The sequence below is a fragment of the Gymnoscopelus braueri genome (assembly GCF_963280865.1).
Source record: "Gymnoscopelus braueri genome assembly, chromosome: 3".
Taxonomy (NCBI): domain Eukaryota; kingdom Metazoa; phylum Chordata; class Actinopteri; order Myctophiformes; family Myctophidae; genus Gymnoscopelus; species Gymnoscopelus braueri.
The window spans coordinates 2,407,338-2,427,886 of record NC_137612.1 but is presented as its reverse complement, the minus strand read 5'-3'; the positions used below and the strand labels follow the sequence as shown (position 1 = coordinate 2,427,886).

The following is a 20,549-nucleotide window of genomic DNA, read 5'->3' as shown; positions in this document are numbered from 1 at the left end:
TTCTCAGACCTACCAATAAAGCTGAGTTAGCTACCATACTACAAGGTAGGTTCAAAGGAGACGGTGGAGACGTTCTTCCCATGTGAAAACAAAGTGATGCCTTGACTCTGCACATCATGAGGGCCCACTATCAAACAAAGGTTTGGAAACAGTCACTAGAACCTCTACAGGCCAGATGCTTGGAAATGACAGCGTGTGGATGCAAGGAAACAAAGTGTAAACTAGAAAAAGTGCTCCTCGGAGCACAGGTCTCCGCCAGGTCAGGTAGGTTATAGTGGGCCAGCAATGTTCGGAATTCACCAATCAGGATGGAATATGAAAAATCTTGATCACTTGACTATAGAGATAATGTGTACCGATTTGCATGATGTTTGTGGGAGTAATCGGCCTCCTGGTGGCGCTATAATAGGGCAATGTTAAAAGGGTGGCATTTGTTTTTAAACGTAGTGCGAATCTATGTGCAAAGTGTCACCGCAATCGGACGCTGCGTACATGATTTGTGGCATTTTGTTCAAAACGGGCCACTCCTGCAACCTTTAGATGTTAATGTTAGCCAATCAGGATGGAATATGAAAAATTAAACAGATCCATCTTGATCACATGACTATAGAGATGTGAACCGATTAGCGCCACCATGAGGCTGATTAAAAAAATTACGAGTGGCATTTCTTCATCGGGCTAGTGGGAATGGGCGTGTGAAATCTCACGGAAATCGCGAGCTGCGTTCATGATTTGAGGCATTTTGTTCAAAACGGACCAATCCTGCAAACTTTGGAAGCCAACCTTAGCCAATCAGGATGGAATATGGAAATTCGGACAAATCCGTGTTGATCACATGACTATAGAGATACTGTGTACTGATTTGCGTGATGTTTGGATAAAATCTGTAGGAGTACTGTCCAAAAATGTGTTTAGCAAAAAGCGGCCTCCTGGTGGCGCTATAACAGGCCCATGTGAAACATTTGGGGCAGAGGTTCTGCTCTGGCATCCAGGGAGTGTGTGTGCCCAGTTTGGCTGCAATCAAGCCAACGGTGGCGGAGATTAGCTGTACACAGAATGACAGAATGACACACGGACACACACACGGACGGACGGACGGACGGACAGGGGGTAAAACATACTCTCGCCATGCCTTTCGGCCTGGCGGAGACAACCAGTGAAGTACCAGGCATTGTCTCTGTTGTAAAAGAGGGATTTACTGCAGTGGAGCATGTGGATGTGCCTGTGCAGCTTTGGTGCAACATGTGCTCTGCCTACCGGCCCGGCTTTGACTTGTTCACAGCAACCGGTGGCGGTTTGGTGCTCAAGTGTGGACTGTCCAGTTTTATAAGGACGCAGTGTTGGGGATACCCCACAATTTTGGGGGATTCTGTTGCAAGTGGTTGCAAGTTCAACTCGGCCAATCATGAATCTTTGTTCTGAACTAGGCTAGAAGTTATACATGCAATTGACTCATTGTCATGGAAGCCTTTGCACGGAACATCCAGACAGATATTGTACAGTACCTGTCCTGAGTTGACATCCGCGGTGAGATTAAACACAGGCATAGTTCCAGTCACCACCATCCCAAGACCCTGAGACCAGAAATATACCAACAGAACATGAGACCTCCTACTGTATAGTATGTTTAATACAATTAACCAAACAACCATTAAATACTGTAATGCAGGGAGGGGTCTTCAACGTTTTTCAGGCCAACGACCCGTTAGCCCAGAGAGAGAAGAAGCAGGGACCCCCCCACTAGACCCCCCCACTAGATATTGGATTCATATTAAAATGTGTGTTTTCAGACATTTAACCACTTAAAACCCTCAATACCTTGTAAACTTGACCTTGGGCTCTGTACATGGTCTGCTCTTTTTTTCCCTGTTCAAAAAATAACAATGTTCCCCCCAGAATAGGGATGCTAGGGTTCTAAGTGGCTAATGGAAATATGCAAATTAAAGTCCCTATCACACAAAGATTTGGCGACCCCCTGCCGTATCTCTGAGGACCCCCTAGGGGTCCTGGACCCCCTGTTGAGGACCCCTGTGATGTGTACTGTATAATGCATATTGATTACATATGTGATGCAATCAGTGGTGGAAAAAGTACTCAAATTCTTTACTTAAGTAAAAGTACCAATACTGCAATATAAAAATACTCTGTTACAAGTAAAAGTCTGGAATTCTAAATTTACTTGAGTAAAAGTACAAAAGTATTGGTATCAAAATGTACTTAAAGTACCAAAAGTACAAGTACTAAAATATTTGAAAATAGCAGATCTACAAGCTCACAATGCGTCGCATCGCGACGCATTGTGAGCTTGTAGATCGGCTATTTTCAAATAGCCTAGGTATAAAATAGGGCTAAAGTGGTTAATGTATGTTTCATTATATCATAGTTTATATCTGAAAAGTAACTAGTAACTAAAGTTTTCAAGTAAATGTAGTGGAGTAAAAGTACAATATTTGCCTCTGAGATGTAGTGGAGTAGAAGTAAAAGTATTGGAAATTGGAAATCCTCAAGTAAAGTACAAATACCTCAAAATTGTACTTAAGTACAGTACTTGAGTAAATGTTACTTTCCACCACTGGATGCAATGCAAGTGGAGTGTATACAATACATATTGTAATCCATAATGCACAAAACAATGTCAGAATACAAAAGTTACCAAGGCATCCTGATAGACGTTTGTCCATTGAACCTGCTTGGCGATGCCGCCTGCCAGAACCATGGGGCGACCCAGCACATCAAGGTACTCCTGGCAACACACAGAATACTAAATAGGCCGGAGCTTCAAAACAAACAACTAATAAGGCAGCGTGGTGGACATTGGGTAACAGCAAATATGTGGAATTAGATGTTTGCCAGGAATCAGTCAGGGCCACAAAGCAGCACAAGGAACACTAGAGACTGTAGATGGGGATCAGCTGTATGTGAGTCCCTCGACAAACCCACCTGGGTGTTAATCCTTATGGCACAGATGGAGCGGATCTCAAAATAGTAACCTGGCAGGAGAGGGAGAGAGAGAGAGAGAGAGAGAGAGAGAGAGAGAGAGAGAGAGAGAGAGAGAGAGAGAGAGAGAGAGAGAGAGAGAGAGAGAGAGATGGTTACTACTACAGTTGTAGGCTTCTTCACTATATGCTCTCTATAGGATGGTGGCATTTCTTTTTTTTTCTTTTTACCCCTTTTACTCCCCAATGACTTCCTCCCCACAGGCCACACCCATTTCTGTGTGTTGTCACTGCTACTGTATCCTATGCTGGCTCACCTGCCAGTAAGGAGGACGTAGTAGAGCCTCTGTCTGTCCTACTCTTCCCGCCCAACACTCCCCGCTGAGAGGTGCAGCCCCCCCCCCCCCCCCCCCCCCAGGCCGTAGAACTATGTGCAGTGACACGTATCACCCTTCCCGCCCCGGCTTCCCTCTGCCGAACACGGGCCAATTGTGTTAGTGTACTGTAGACCAGGGGTTCTCAAACTTTTTTGGCCCAGGGCACCCCTATAAATATTTTTTTCATCCGAGGCACCCCTACTTTATTTTCATAATTTTCACTCCCAGCACCTTATGCCATTTACTTACATATGGCCTATATTACATTACATTTAGCATAACAGTATGATCTAACAATTTTTTAATCAAAATTATTAAAGTTTTTAGTTAATTATTATATGATGATGACAACATCTGAATGAATAGTGTTTTATTGAGTAAATCAGATTGGGTTGTACATTCAAATTATTTCAAGTAATTACATATTACCCACATATATTCATCAAATGTAAACACATGTAATCAGATGTAAACACATTTCAAGTGCAAATTCACTTACATTCCAAAAAGTCCATATTTCCTTGTTTGATCAAAAATCGTTGCGTAAGTCGTTACTCTCTTTTCTACACTCTGGGGGAAACAGGCAGTAGGCGCATTTGCTATTTATTCTAACACAGATATGTTGCGAGGTAAACTTCAGATAATAGCCATTTTGGTTAGAACTGACTGAAAATAACTTTGTACTTCACTCTTTAAATGATATTGATATTTTTTTTTTTTTTCAAATATCATAAAACTTTCGGGGCACCCCTGGACTGCCGTCACTTTGAGAACCCCTGCTGTAGACCCTCGACCGCAGCGGCTTCGAACCCCCAGACTACGCTGTGGTGAGCAAGTACTTTAACACTGCGCAACCCGAGCGCCCCGGATGGTGCCATTTGTGTCTACTCAGTCTGTGTCTCAGACATGGGAGAGGACCTCAAGAGGCGGCTGTTCGTAGCTACAGTGGAGTCAGTAACTGCTGTATGAGGCTGAGACATGGACCCTCACAGCACAACAGGAAAGGGCCCTGGATAGAGTCTACACAAGAATGCTACGAATGGCACTAGGGTGGGACATGGACGGACCACATCAGAAATGTGGTCCTCTCTACGGGGACCTACCACGGGTCACAGACAAAGTCAGAGAGAGAAGGATGAGGCTGGCAGGGCACTGCGTCAGGCACGCGGAACTAGTGGCAAGAAAACCGTGGGAGCCAACCCAGGGCAAAGCCAGGAAAGGCAAGAAGCGCCCACTGCGGCACGACAGCTTAGCTAACAACACTGTGGAGCTCAAGACCCTGATGCTAGATAGGAGAGTGTGGAGGGCAGTGATTCAGGAGTCGCGAGTTGGTGTTGGCTAGACCGCAATCTGGCATCGCATCGGTCTGTGTCTCAGAGGAGGGATGTGGATAGCTCCAAAACTAGATTTCAAACCTTTTTTTTTTTCAAGAACCTTGGCTACAACTGTATTTTAGAGTACCAATATTCCAGGAAAAGAAAGTCTGTGGTTTCCATTAGCTTGAAAAACCCACCAATTCTGTACCATTACTGAGGGCCGATATACTCAGGGGTGCAATGCTCACTGGACGGCCTTGCACGGCGTGCCGGAACCTATTTGACCAGGAGCACGCGCAGGCACACGCATAGATTTAAAACTACTTTAAATTCACACTTCAACAAAGTTTACAAAGGCTCCCGACTCACGCCAGGTACATTAACATAGGAATTAGCCTATATGCATATCAATGGTCCATTGTGTGACCTATAGTGTAGGTGTTAAGCGACGTGGTAGGCTATCACTGATAGCCTATCAGTGATCTGAGAATACATTTAGATGCAGCCAGTAAGAATATACATAATTTAGACACATACAGTAGCCTACAGTATAGCTTTAAGTATACAGTAGCTTCTGGGAAATGGGGGTATCATTTTTTTGTGATGTTTTTTTGTGGTATTAATAGCAGTACCAACATTAGAAGTACCACACTTGTACACAACTGCTTCATTATAATTATTTGCAGGCCCTAGAATTACTCAGTTTATATTATAATTTAATATAATATATTATAAGGGGCGGCCATAGCTGAGTGGTTAGTGAGCCTGCCTAGGGAGCCAGAGGCCCTGGTTGCCCCAGGTTCGATTCCAGGCCAGACCAGCATATGTGTCGATGAAATGAAATTTGTCCCTGAGCAAGACTTTTAACCCCTAATTGCTCACAGGTTCTCATTGGAAATAAGACCGCAAGGACTTTCATCAACGACCTGTTAAAAGGAATTATCCTTATAATGAAATATTATGACCTATGAAATTCAGTGATGAGCCTGTTTAATAAAACAACAATGTTTAAGGTGGGCCTTTGTAGATAGAGACAGATTCAGTCTAAAATAATATAGAACAAAACATGTTTCAGTTTACCTTTATTGGTGCATGCTATCCACTGCAAAGGGGTGACATCATAGTTGTGTTGACCCACAGAAAAGGTAAATACTCTGACCTAAGGAGAAAATGTTCAAATAATCGATCATTACTTATATCTAAAAAAATCCAAAACTTTGTAATAGACTTCATCAGTAAGTGGGCTATTATATTAGGGGCCGTGTCCATAGAGAACGCCTTTTGAGCCGAGGAGCGCTTTGGATATCATGTCTATCGGCCGCACGCACACAGTGTGATGCCCGCACTGGTCAAATCTATCAACCAATTGAGGTGCTCACTGCTCAAACGTCCAGTCATCTGTGTTATTAGCACAAGTAGCTTAGCTGAAACAATGTGAACATGGACTTCTCGTGGTTGTCGTAATGATTCAATGTTGGGTTGTAAATTATCGGATTGTCACATACACATCAGGAGGATCAAATGACCGGTGCTCCTTTCTAAAATTTTAACTGTTTCCAGCTTGAAGCGCCCCGGGGCATGGTGCCAAAAAAACGCCAGCCGTCGGAAGCGCTGAAGCGTGATGTCAGGTCAGCGCTGGGAAGAGGAGAGCAGCTCAGTGCATCTTTTACCATAGAAATACATGCAGGAATGGAAACCTACCGTTTTGTTGGGCCAGTTGTATTGCACGAATATATCCTGCGCTCTGTCTTCCCCTCCATCAGTAAACAGCATGATTATTTTATTGCAGTTAGCCCGTGGGACATTTGTTTTCTAAAAACAAAAACAAACAAGCAAACAAAAACCCCTTTGGTACAGAAACAACATTGTACGACTGAAGAGGGCTTGTTGTGTAAATGGCAATTGAGTTGGTAATTGGTCAGTAAATAAACAGTGAAGAGCAGCCCGGCTATATTGACATAATTGACAGTGGGTGCAAATCAATGCGTCCTTTACGTTTAACAGCTGGTGGAAGGCAAAGTGGAAGCCAGACTTATAGTCAGTGGTGCCTTTGGCTTGCATCTGCTGCACTGCATCTTTGAAGATCTTTTTGTTGCGCACATTGGCCTGGACCAGGTGTCTGAAGCAAGGAACGACAGCCTCTGCCTTCTCATTAAACTGAAACAGAAGAGGAAACACGGGTGGAACTGCGGTTATAAAAAAAAACAAGCGTACAAGAACAACGACAAAACGAACGAGACAAGAATGAACGATGGCAGCGATAGAATAATGAATGTATGGAGTAGATACTGACCCGGGCCACATTGACATAGTCATCATCAGACAATGTGTCCAACATCTCCATCACTGATGCCTTGATCAGCTTCAGAGTAAGCCCACTGACGCTGCCACTCCTGAGGGGCGTCACATTTCAGCATCAGCTTCAACACACTCAGATGAATCATGCACACAAAGTCAATGTGATATTACATACATCAGCAAATGGAAGTACTGTCTGAACCCAGTAAGCAGCTGAGGTTTTCTGGCCCGCTTGTTACCCAACATATGTGTTAAAGGGACAGTTCACCCCCGAAGTGACTCTTTTTCTATCGATTAGTCACCCCATGGACACTTGAATTCATGGATTTTTTTTTCTTCGTTTTTACATGTTTACAGTAGGAGACAAAAAGATTCTCCTTTGTGTCTCCTACCGGGACCGCTGCCTACCGTTCCGCTGGTCATCAAATTATTGTCTTAGGAATGCGCCAAAAACTAAAGAATATCCATTAATTCAAGTCTCCAGACTAATCGATAGTTTTTTTTATCCCGGCCGCGTCAAAAACAAATCTAAATCCTAAAAAATGTTGGGAAAAAATATAAAAAAATAATTTTCAAGATTTTTCAGAAATAGCAGATCTACAAGCTCGTAGCTTGTATATCTGCAAATTTTTAAAAAGCCAAAGAAATCTAAAGTGACACAGATGCGTTCCAGGTCTAAATGGGTTAACCATTGAGTAATAATAAGGTTAAGTGATGATCTACTATAAGAATATAAATGTAATTGCTATGAAGGTTTCTTTAGATAATGAATAAGTGCAGTAAGTTTCCCCTTGTCTTATCTACAGGTATATTAACACTTGTGTTACAATTGCATATTATTGTTTTATACAAAATGAGCCAGAAATATCAGTTTAGCTGAATTTCATATACTTCCCTTTGCTGATGTACATGGTATATATACATTCAGTATATACACAAGTCACTACTCCCAAATCAGTTATCAGCCAATACGTTTGAACATGTATCACTTACACATCCACAAGAATAACCATGTCTTTGGGGGATGAGGCACCCTGAATATACCTGTAACACAGAAAATGGCCGATTCAACATTTATATCCTACATCAGTGGTTTTCAAAGTGGGGTCCTGGGACCCCATGGGGTCCTTGAGGGGGTTCCAGGGAGTCCCCAGCTAAATGATTGATATTTAAGAACCAAATGGACTCTAACCAGTCTGTCACTTTGAGAGCGTAAAAATGGAACCCTTAGGGGTCTGTTTAGTTCCATCTGTTGCCAAACTGGGGGTCCTTGAAATTAAAAGGTTTGTGAACCACTGTCCCATATGAACAATAATTACACAGCACCTGATGAAAATCTGTAATAAGCATTAGATACCGTACCAGGGCCTTCTCCTAACGTCATAGAGGTCGATTTTATCAGGGGCTCTCCAAGGCGTGGCTGTAAAAAATAACGGAAGTTTCTTTCAAGTATGTTCATTTAGTTATCAATTCAGTGTGCTCCAAATCAAGTACACATTTTCACATCATTTGCAGGTGAATGCTAAAGGTTAGTGCTCTATACCTGGGTAGTAGCGTGTGACACCTGTAGCACTCCCAAAGGCTTGCCATAGAAGAGATGGATCATCCCGGCTATTCTCCATGAACACCTTCTCCAGTGCCTGAGTCCAGTTCAACTCATTCAGAATGACTGGAGCTGATAGGAGGAATGACAGGTTTAATTGATTGATTGAATATTTTTATTAACGAGATTGTTGACAATACAGGTAGTACAGTCAAAGGCTATGCTAAAAAGCATAACACACCATTGTTGTCCATTGTACGCAATTCATCAGTAATACATACAACACAACACATACAATACAATACAATACAATACAATACAATACAATACAATACAATACAATACAATACAATACAATACAATACAATACAATACAAATACAATACAAAATATATTGGGATAAAACTCGGTAGCATCATTAGGTATGGGCAGAGATTAGAAGAGAGAGTAACGTCACGCTTTGATCTCGTCGCAAAGCGGGCTGCTATGGGCTATAGTTCCAAACCTTGGAACTATCTCATTGAGATAGACAGAGCACTTCCGCATTCCATTCTTACAATGGGAGTCAACGCTAGTGTCGTAACTCTCTTATACGGCTCTGGGTATGGGGGGGTGGGGGTGGGGGGGTTTATCTCAACATAAGCTGTGTTTTCACTACAGTGCCAGAATGTTTCCAGCAAAAACATGTACATACAGTAACTTGCTGGAATGGCTCTTCATTTGTTTATTTTATAACGGTATAGTACTTTATACTTGCGTGAGAGGTGACTGTAAGCCCGCGAGCTTGTAACTTTAATCCATCGAAAAAACAGAGGATAAGCGAGCAACGTATGTATTCTCAGAGTTATGTCAGCATTGCTTTGAAGCATTTTTGTCACTGAACAGTTTTGGTAGCAGGTACGTACAGGCAGCCCGTCACACGCTCGCTCTCTTGTTGAAACCAATGCTCGCTTGACCACGATGACTGTTTGAACGCTCTCTTTGTCAACTTCCTCACGCTATCGCAGTACTTTGATACACCTAGGCCTCTTACCTCCTTTATAAATGTCTGTGGGGATCTGAACCGCTGTGTGAGAGTAGTTGACGTTGTTCTTGAAGTTGGCATCGTACACAAACTCCAGCTTCATATGGGAAGGATTCTCCATGTCTCCGTCTCCATCCATGGAATACTATGAGCATGCATAGAGACATCCGGTGTTTGTTTAGTCACAGCATTATTACCACAATCAATACATGAATACAGAACTAAAACGCCACTTGTCCAGGAACCTATAATGTTACCTTCCACATTGGTAAACGGTGCATTTATGTAGCGCGTTCACCCATTCACACGCACACATTCACACACCGACGGCGGAGGAAACCATGCAAAGGCACCAACCAGCTCATCGGGAGCAAATAAGGGGTTCAGTGTCTTGCTCAAGGACACTTCGACGCTAACTCAGGGGGAGCCCGGGATCGAACTGGAAACCTTCCGTTTCCCAAGCGGCCGCTCTACGCCTCCTGAGCCACTAGCCACATTAATTCATTGACATAACTTGAAGAAGAAGAATACATGTTTGTGCCCCTACTCACATAATCCAGCTCTGCTTTTGAATCATAATATGCCATATCCAACTCCTGAAAAAGAAGGAGAAGATCAAATAAAAACAATTGGTAACACTTGCTACAGATGCATCCTATGTCTAGGATGCATTATAAACATACTTATAATGTAATATAATCTGCTTATAACACTGTATAATTATAGTTATAACTCATTAATGCTCATAATTAGGGGTGTGACGATATATCGTCCCGCGATATATCGCGAAACGTTTTCGTGACGATATGTATCGTTTTGGAAAAATAAATATCGTTAAAAAAAATATAAAAATAAAAAAATATTTTTACAATAATAATAATCAGGCATGCAAACAGCCCCGAGGTGAAAAGGGTGACAACATGTTTTTTTTCTGGTCAGGTGTCACACTATTGCCCTATTTGGATTCAAAACGGCTAATGGAAGCTGAAATAATCTGAATAATGCAAAAACTGAAATATTTGTTTGCATTTGCTTTATTTCTCCCCTATGTATTTTCATAATAAAAAAGTGCGTATCGTATCGAAATCGTATCGAAGTTGTGTGCCCAATATCGTATCGTATCGTTTCGTGAAATTAGTGTATCGGCACACCCCTACTCATAATGCTTTATAACAATCCTCCTATAATTTGACAAACCTCTGTAGTGCGTGGGGCATGGTGTCGTGGTGGTGAGGCCAAAACTGTTCTGCCCGGTTCTCCTCAGTGGCTGGAGCAATTGATCTGAATCTGCTCACAGCCATTGACCCTCACCATGTGCACCTAACAGCGAAGCCCGTTTTCCGATTACACAAAATCTCAGCTGTTTATTAGCGTTTTTGTGCTCGCTGGCTCCCGGGTTGCCAGATCATGTGCGCATATCCCCCCACGGGTATGGTCTAGTTACTGTAATCATAACACATTATAAAGCATTCTCTAATGACTTTTAAGGTTCACTATTAAAATTGTCTCTTTTTCTTCTGACCACTTATAGTGACTTATAATGACAGTATAATGCCTTTTAACAGTGATTATAATGCATTATAATGGTGATTATGAAGCATTATAACATGATTATAATGTCTTACAACTATGAGAATTAACATGGATTGCATAGAAAGTGTCATTATAAAATGGTTTATAATGTATTATGATTGCATTATGAGTACTTATGAGTGCTCATAACTGTAATTATACAGTATTATATGCAGATCACCTGACCTTATAAGTCATTATAGAATGCTTCATAATGTGTTATGAATATTGTTATAAAGCATTATGAGCATTCATGAGTTCTTATAACTATAACTATGCCGTGTTATAAGCAGATTATAATGCATTATAAGTATGTCTATAATGCATTATATAATATATAGCAACTGTTACCAAAAAGTTAAAATAAGTAAATAAATACATGTGTATTAGATGTATGACACAGTATATTTGAGCACAACTGTGTACATGGATGATAAGGCTGATCGTATGATTTACATTTCTATGTACGATGCTAAACCTTCACAAAGTCTGTGTGTGTGTGAGACATTTTGACTGTGGAGGCTACTTTCACTTTCATCTTTCTGGCACTGAAGTCATGAAAACAGCCAATAGCAGATCTACACACTCACAGATGTGACGTGTTATGAGCTTGTAGCTGGGCTATTTTTCACCACATGACACCGTCGTGTGACAAAGTATAAAACAGGGCTTAACCCCATTAGAACCGGGAAAGCATGTGTCATTTTAGATTTTAGCGTCGGCTATTCAAAAATAGCAGATATACAAGCTCACAGCGCGTGCGTCACTTTGTTGCCGCGCTGCGAGCTTGTACATCTGTTATATTTGAACATTTTAAGAAAAATCTTGACAGTGTTAATATATCAAATAGTTTTGAATTTCTTAACACAAATCTTAAATCTTCACTTCTGGGGGTCCCTGTCACAAAGTGAGCCTCCCCTCATCCATCAGATACGCTTCAAAGTCGGACAGCAGTGGCTCAACTTCAGACTTTATTAACCCCACTAAAGCAGGGGTCTTCAACCTTTTCAGGCCAAGGACCCCCTAGCTGAGAGAGAGATGAAGCAGGGACCCCCTACTACTCTATATTGTATACAATTGTGTTTCAGATTAAAGTTGATTTTTTACTTAGTCCGCTCTTTTTTTCCCTCTACACCTATAGCCTCTTTGCCAAAAATAGCCGATCTACAAGCTCTCAACGCCTCGCAGCGCGAGGCGTTGAGAGCTTGTAGATCTGCTATTTTCGGCTAATGTTCCCCTCAGAAAAGGAATTCTAGGGTTCAAGTGGTTAATGTAAAAAAAACTAAAATCCTATCACACAAAGATTTGGCGGACCCCCTGTAGTAGCTCTGAGGACCCCCTAGTGGTCCCGGACCCCCTGTTGAAGACCCCTGCACTAAAGGGCAATTGGTTTTGAGCAGCTTGAACACAAAGGAACACAGTAGAGATGTGAACCGATACCACTCTTTCCTTCCCGATACCGATTCCGATACCCATAACTTGCGTATCTGTCGATACCGAGTGCCGTTCCGATATCTAGGACAGTGGTTCTCCAGGGACCCTCAGTGTTCCTTGAGGGGGTTCCAAATGGACCCTGGATTACAGGGTCTGTAACTCTGAGAGTGTACAAATGGAACCAAATGGACCCGGATCCATGTGTACACTCTCAAGAGTTATGGGGGTCCTTGAAATTAAATGATTTGAGAACCACGGATCTATAGGTGCAGCTACGAGTTAGTAAACTGATAATGTACATATTCTAAATATGACACGATGTCATGTGATAAATGACGTGGTATCGGAATGGCATAGACTGGCATAGACTGGCATAGACTGGCATAGACTGGCATAGAATGGCATAGAATGGCATAGACTGGCATAGACTGGCATAGACTGGCATAGACTGGCATAGAATGGCATAGAATGGCATAGACTGGCATAGACTGGCATAGAATGGCATAGACTGGCATAGAATGGCATAGACTGGCATAGAATGGCATAGAATGGCATAGACTGGCATAGACTGGCATAGACTGGCATAGAATGGCATAGACTGGCATAGACTGGCATAGAATGGCATACTGGCCGATACCGACACCAACATTTTAGGCGGTATCTGCAGCTTTTCAGTTAGCTGGTATCGGTATCGGAACAACTCTAGAACACAGTAACATACAGCGGGGTCATCATCCCTATGTTCCCCGGGTTCTACTGTATGTTCCCCATACAAACAAATGTTCCAAGGAGCTACATGTGGAATAAAACAAACAGTAACAAGGTACAGTAGAAATGAGGTTAGAAGAAAGAAAGAAAGAAAGAAAGAACATACATTACATCTACAAAGTATTTAGCAGTATATTGTCGAGGGGATGAACAGATTTCGACTGTGAGGCTGTGAAACCAGCAGATAAAAGAAAAGTTCAGAAAACATAAGATAAAAAATAAAAAAATAAATTCCGTAGAAGGTGAATTCTCTGTTGCCCCTGCTTCACAATAGCATCAGTGTTCTTCACACTGAATTTAACATGGTCAACAAAGATATCACCCAAGTATTTGTATAATGAGAACATTTCCACACTCATTGTGTATGATGCACTCTTTGGCTGCATCTGTTATATCTAAATGCATAAGTTCCTTGGTTTAGACACATTGAAGTCTAAGAAGGAAACCCCAGGAAAGGAAAGTCAGAGAGAGTATTCCTGTGGTCTGATCCTGAACCTCAGAGAACAGACAGCAATGCTGTGTCGTCAGAGAATCTGACCAGATAGCTGTTCTCTTGACAGCTCAGTGTACAGTACATAATGAAAAGGACAAAATGACGGACACTTGTGGCGAGCCTGGCTGTGTGTGGACATACTACAGAGTCTGAGAAACAGCCATTTACAGACTCTCTGCTCACTTCTGCCAGTCAAAAAGTCAAAAGTCCACATTACAAGTTGGTGAGGTAAATGTAATCACATCCTCTCTAAAGGTGTGGCTGCATTGTGTTGAATGCCTTTGATAAGTCTGCAAACAAAAGTGTTTATATAGGTGACTAAGTATGAACACTTTTCAGCCCCTACACCTATATCTCTGCTTAGTAAGCAACTTGTAGTGGATAAAGTTTTCCAACAGTTTTTCTCAAAGTTTTCAATTATTTATGATGTTTGGGGTGACCCGTCTAAAATCATTAAGTTGCTTATGGTGTTCTTCTTGGTGATTTGATTACAGTTAAGTGACATCTGGCTGGAAAATATGGTGAAAGACACTGCTGGTGATGGTCAGGAGGTAGAACGACCAGACGGTTCCTGGTTCAGCTCCTCTTGTTTAAATGTGTTGAGCAAGACACTGAACCGCAGCAAGAATCACTATACTATACCGGTAACCATTCACCGTTGGTAGAGGTATAGATATTACCATTTAAAACTACTATAAAATCTTTGTTTTTATCTTTTTTTAGCACATGCTTTGGAACTCCTTATTTAGACGATCTGGTTGAGGGTGCAAATGCAGAGCACAAATGCAGAGCACAAACGCAGGGCGCAAATCTCTAAATTTGCTACTTAGACGGCGCTTATCTAGGCGCTGAAGGTCGGTGCATGATGCAAAGGGGTTATATTTAGACTCTGAATTAGTCATGGGTGTAGAAAAATTATTGATGTTTTTGAGGTAGGCTAATATATAATTTGTCACTTAAAGTGTAAACATGAATGTGTTGAAAATGGATTTTGATTGCAATCTGTGTGAGCACAGGACAGGTGCATCTTAATCCCAACAAGAAACAGTGCTCCTCGGAGCACATGTCTCCGTCAGGTCAGGTATAGGTTATTGTGGGCCAGCAATGTTGGGAATGCGCCAATCAGGATGGAATATGAAAAATTGGACGGAGCCGTCTTGATCACTTGACTATAAAGATAATGTGTACCGATTTGCGTGATGTTTGGACAAACTTTGTAGGAGTAATATAAAAATAAATTGTTTTGCAAAAATTGGCCTCCTGGTGGCGCTATAGTAGGGCCATGTTGAAAGGGTGGCATTTATTCCTAAGCGTAGTGCGAATGTGCGTGCAAAGTGTCACCACAATCGGACGCTGCCTTCATGATTTGCGGCATTTTATTCAAAACAGGCCACTCCTGAAAACTTTAGATAAAGTATAAGAAGAATCAAATAGATTCGTCTTGATCATAGAGATCATGTGTACCGATTTGCGTGAAATGTGGATAAAATCTAATTTCAAATATCAAAAAAAAATGTTTTACATAGGTCGGCCTCCTGGTGGTGCTATAAAAGGCAAATGTGAAAAATGCAGGGCAAAGGTTTGTCCTTGGCCTCTAGGAAGTGCGCATACAAGGTTTTACAAAAATCGGTGCAGTTATAGGTAAAAACACAAATCGGCCTGTTATAGCGCCACCATGAGGCTGATTTGAAATATTTCAAATGGCATTTCTTTCTCGGCATAGTGGGGATGTGCGTGTAAAATTTCACGGAAATCGCACACTGTGTTCATGATTTGAGGCATTTTGTTCAAAACGGAGCAGTCCTGCAAACTTTGGAAGCCAATCTTAGCCACTCAGGATGGAATATGAAAAATTTGAAAGACCCATTTTGTTTATTGACTATAGAGATACTGTGTACAGATTTGCGTGATGTTTGGACAAAATCTGTAGGGGTATTGTCAAAAAAATTGTTTTGAAAAAAATCGGCCTCCTGGTGGCGCTATAACAGGCCCATGTGAAACATTTGGGGCAGAGGTTCTGCTCTGGCATCCAGGGAGTGAGCGTGCACAGTTTGGCTGCGATCCAACCAACGGTGCCGGAGATTAGCTGTTCACAGACGGAAACACACACACACACACAAACACACACACACGGACGGACGGACGGACAGGGAGCAAAACATAGTCTCGGCCACGTCTTTCAGCCTGGCGGAGACAACAATGTGCTATCTAAATAGTAAGGAAATATCTGTGCTGTCACTGCGCGGTACCGGCAGTTCCAGACCAACTAAAAGCTGGTATAAGCGCGAAGTGCACAGTCTGTGCGTATTAAGACAGCAGTGCGCACTGTTTTCCCATGGGGCGCTAAATAGTCACAAGATCATTTTGTTGTTTAAACAACGTGGAAGCGGGGGATAGAAATGACATGCGATGAGCGTTAGTTGGAGGATAGCAATGATAATTGGAAGATAGAGCCCTCTGAAGGGCTAAACATAAAAACTATTATTATTATTATAGGGGAATGTGTTGGATTGTGGCACAGAGAGAAAAAAAACAGCAGTGAATATCCCTCTGGGGAGAGATGGAGTCGTGTGGGGGGGGGGGGGGGGGGGCTGATGATACCACAGTGCTGCTTCACTAGACTAATGAGCCAGACCAAGTGGAAAAGCGGAATGCCAATGTGTGTAGGACTCAAACACCGCTGACCCCGGTCCTCTTTTTCAGCCAGGCCAGCAGCTCTACACAGTACCAGCTCCTCCTCCTGCAGCCTGCTGGCATTATGTCTGTCACTACACAGTACGATCCCCCATGTTAAAGGGATAGTGCACCCAAAATAAATCACCCCACGGACACTTGAATTCATGGATATTTTTTTTGTTTTTGTCGCATTCTTAACATTGCCTGCCAGAATTATTTCAGATTTTTTGCAGTTTTATGCCAGAGCTTTTTCATTGAGAAAAAAAAAAAAGTACTCAGGAGCCGAGATATAGAATTTTTTAGTTTTAAGTTAAACAAGGAAGTGGATAGGAGTCTAGATCTTCGAAAAATCATATCTCCTTGGTCTTTGGGTCAAATAAAAAAAATAAAAATAAAAATAATTTAAAAAATATATATATATATATATATTTTGTTTTAAGAACAAGTATACTTGATCTTGGCAATCAATGTGTTAAAGGAAGGGTAAGTGATATTTTTGGGGTATTTTTTTGTTTTTGTTAAAAAGGTCACAGGGGTCTCTCCTGCTCTTTAGTAAAACACAATATAGTACATTTCCAGGTAGGTGACACATTTTAAGCCAATCAGGAGAGAGCACTGAAAATGCATTTTCTGTTTAAAAAAGAGCTGGAGAGACATGGAGACTCCTTTTATGGACATGACACTCTATAGTAACGAGCACTATCAGAACATAGACCCATTTTGCAATTATTTGAATAATTGCATATCACTTACCCTACCTTTAAGCCAATAATCTAGTAGGCACTGCATCGGTTCCGTTAGGAGACACCCCTGCCGGTCATCTAATTATTGGCTTAGGAATGCGACAAAAACAAAGAATTATCCATGAATTTAAGTCTCCATGGGGTGACTAATAATCGATAGAAGAAAAGTAATTTTGGGGGTGAACTGTCCCTTTAAGCCTGATGTATGATGGTGTCCCATGCCAAAAATAGCGGATCTACAAGCTCAAAAAGTGTTGCATGGCGTAAATTAGGCATTCATTTACACCGGTACACTTGGTGAAATGTATCTGGGTTCATCTATGACTGCAGTGTGTTTAATATTCCAGGGAGAACACCACATTGTACTGTATGCATTCCATACAATACAACTGATTCACATGTTCATCTTATATCCAGTGGTGGAGGAAGTACTCACATTTTGTACTTAAGTAGAAGTACCAATACCACATGTGGAAATACTTTACAAATAAAAGTCCTGTATTCAAATTTTACTTGAGTAAAAGTACAAAAGTATTTGCATTAAAATATACTTGCAGAATGTCCCATTTCACAGGTTTCCAAATGTATAAAAATGCTACACATACAATGCTATACAAGCTCACAACGCGTTGAAAACACGTTGAGCGCTTGTAGATCTGCTATTTTCAAATAGCGTAAGTATGCATAGGGCTGAAGTGGTTAATGCATGTTTTGTAATAACAATCCAAATCTACAAAGTAACTAGTAACTAAAGTTGTTAAATAATTGCGGTGGAGTAAAAGTACAATATTTGTCGCTGATATGTAGTGGAGTAGAGGTAAAAGTATTGAAGATTGCAAATACTCCATTAAAGTAAAAGTACCTCAAAATTGTACTTAAGTACAGTACTTGAGTAAATGTACTTAGTTACTTTCCACCACTGCTTATATCCATGAACTGGACAGCCTACTCACCATTCATTTTCACTCAGCATGCTAACGTTATTATATGTTTTAAGTTTGACACTTTACCTTGATTCCATCCTGCCATAGATGTTCTCTCTGTAGACGCTCCGCCTCGTTGGCTAACCTCTACGTGTTAAATGGAAGAAAAGAGACATTGAACATCTCATCACTAATCTCATAAGGAAAAGTGTCATGGACATGGATACCAAATTAAGTTACTGATATTTTCCTGTGAATGTCTAAACCTTCTAAGGTTCAATGAACATAAATATCTGTACATAATAATAATACATAATAAACACATTTAATGGATACAGCCAATATTGTGTAACGTGAAATGACGACATTCAAATGAATTACGATAACAGTAAACTATGGCCTAATTATTTACTTCAAGCTCTATCATGAAGTCATTCTGAGGAATAATATTACTCATGAAAGCAGAAGTAAGGAGTCCTTATAATGATGACATTGCTGATGGATTCATTTAGAAGAGGAAAACTTACATCGAGGGCTTTGCGCTTCTTAGCCAGAAGTCTCTCTATATCAGAGGCCACCTTCTCCACCATCTCACGCGGTTGATTCCTCACCACGCTGAACTGTCGTCTTTTTTCATTGTATATCTGTAGATTGTTAGATGAAGAATATTATGAGTGAAATAAGCAGCAGCCGTAGGCTATATTGTACGGTATCATTTTCTATATTCTCCTGTGCTGCTGTCCATATGATCACGGTTGTCTAATAATTTAACATCTTGCTTTATAAAGCTAAAACATTGCTGATTATGTAATCCAATCCCATATTTTGTAAGCAATGACAAAAGAACGTCTAAAAATGTATGTATAGGGATTTGTTCAATCCTTATCCACGACATCAAACATCTACTTCTATAATCACTAATGCATCACATCTGTGTGCTTTTTATTTTTTTCCTAACAAAACTAAAGATTATTTCTAAGCGTAGCAGATACCCCTTAGTTTAAGTAATAGTGATTCATGGTACACACACACACACACACACACACACACACACACACACACACACACACACACACACACACACACACACACACACACACACACACACACACACACACACACACACACACACACACACACACACACACACACACACACACACGGTTGGTGGACAAGCCAAAAAAAAGCCACATAGAAAAACACTGCAAATGGGCCAGTTGATGTATCAGTAATAATGCCTTCCCAGAGAATGCAGCAGCCGCAGCCCTAGAAGCTGCATGTGAAGAACTAAAGTACATTATAGTTCATTTAGCCAGTTTCACAGGCTTTTCAAAGACATAGTTGATTTAGCACAGAGATGAGGTCCTACTGCAAAACAGACCACAAACACACCGTCGAAAAACAGCGACACACTGTCAAATCCTCAGTGTTCCATTCAGTTACATGTATTCACTCTCCAGGCCTTGTAGACCAACAATCCACTAATGATGAATAGATAAATAAGTGTATGTGTATATGCATGTATGTAACTGTATGACTGAAACTAGTCTGCAACTGGAATTTCAACACCTTTGTCTGGTTCATTGGTAAATTAGATTCATTCTCCACATGAGAAGCTGCGACCTACTGTGTTGTCCATTGTACACACAATACACACTTTGACTCAGGTGGCCCCTTACGGTTCCATTTTTACAACAACTGACTTCAATGAACACTGAGGCTTTTATTGTGCAGGCTGAGTCTACAGCATGGGAGGACTACAGCAGCATCTCTCCACCAGATCAAGCCCATTTCAGACACAGTCAGTACAATGCGTTAATCTAACTCCAAAGAGTGTACAAATGGACAATTTGGGTTGTACACTTGGGTTGTGCAATCTTCAGAGTTAAATGAACACTAAGGATTTGACAGTGCAGGCAGGGATTATTGGTAAATGAATGAAAAAGCAAGTCTCAAATCTAGGGTTTTACTGCAGGCTGCCAGGCCATCTGCTCCGCTGTGCCACACAGAGTGGGCACGTGCCGGGACCACCAGCCACACCACGCCCACACACATCTAAACCCAACGCAACACAAAGATGCCCCCTACAGCTCGTTTCAAGTTTGGACATCAGGACGCTTGTTCACACTAGAGCCCCGTGCGCGGCTAGCGGCCCGGGCGGATGTACAGTCTCAATGCCTTGAAACCTCAAAGAACATACCTCATGCCCTGCTGAATTAAAGTGTCTCGCTACCGGGGATTTTTCATCCCTATTTCTAATATTAGATTTGTGTTCACCAATTCTTATTTTTAATTCTCTCTTTGTTTTGCCCACATACTTAAGTAACTAAGTACATTTACTAAAGTACTGTACTTAAGTAATATTGTGTAGTATTGTTTACTTTACTGGAGTATTTCCAGTTTTCAGTACTTTTACTTCTACTCCACTACATTTCAGAGGCAGATA

General features: G+C 41.3%; 1 protein-coding gene across 1 annotated transcript in view; it reads right to left on the bottom strand.

The window, feature by feature from the left end:
* The window catches only part of cacna2d2b (calcium channel, voltage-dependent, alpha 2/delta subunit 2b), a gene marked incomplete at both ends in the record, with an annotated part of 47,866 nt that overhangs the window by 15,856 nt on the left and 11,461 nt on the right, over positions 1-20,549 (bottom strand). Inside the window, 14 exons of the mRNA XM_080423931.1 lie at positions 1,506-1,574; positions 2,654-2,743; positions 2,941-2,990; positions 5,710-5,788; positions 6,331-6,441; positions 6,625-6,786; positions 6,923-7,022; positions 7,921-7,971; positions 8,290-8,347; positions 8,471-8,602; positions 9,504-9,639; positions 10,046-10,090; positions 18,191-18,250; positions 18,631-18,747. Of these exons, the coding sequence (XP_080280057.1) occupies positions 1,506-1,574; positions 2,654-2,743; positions 2,941-2,990; positions 5,710-5,788; positions 6,331-6,441; positions 6,625-6,786; positions 6,923-7,022; positions 7,921-7,971; positions 8,290-8,347; positions 8,471-8,602; positions 9,504-9,639; positions 10,046-10,090; positions 18,191-18,250; positions 18,631-18,747 (1,260 nt within the window). The remainder of the gene's footprint in view (positions 1-1,505; positions 1,575-2,653; positions 2,744-2,940; positions 2,991-5,709; positions 5,789-6,330; positions 6,442-6,624; positions 6,787-6,922; positions 7,023-7,920; positions 7,972-8,289; positions 8,348-8,470; positions 8,603-9,503; positions 9,640-10,045; positions 10,091-18,190; positions 18,251-18,630; positions 18,748-20,549) is intronic.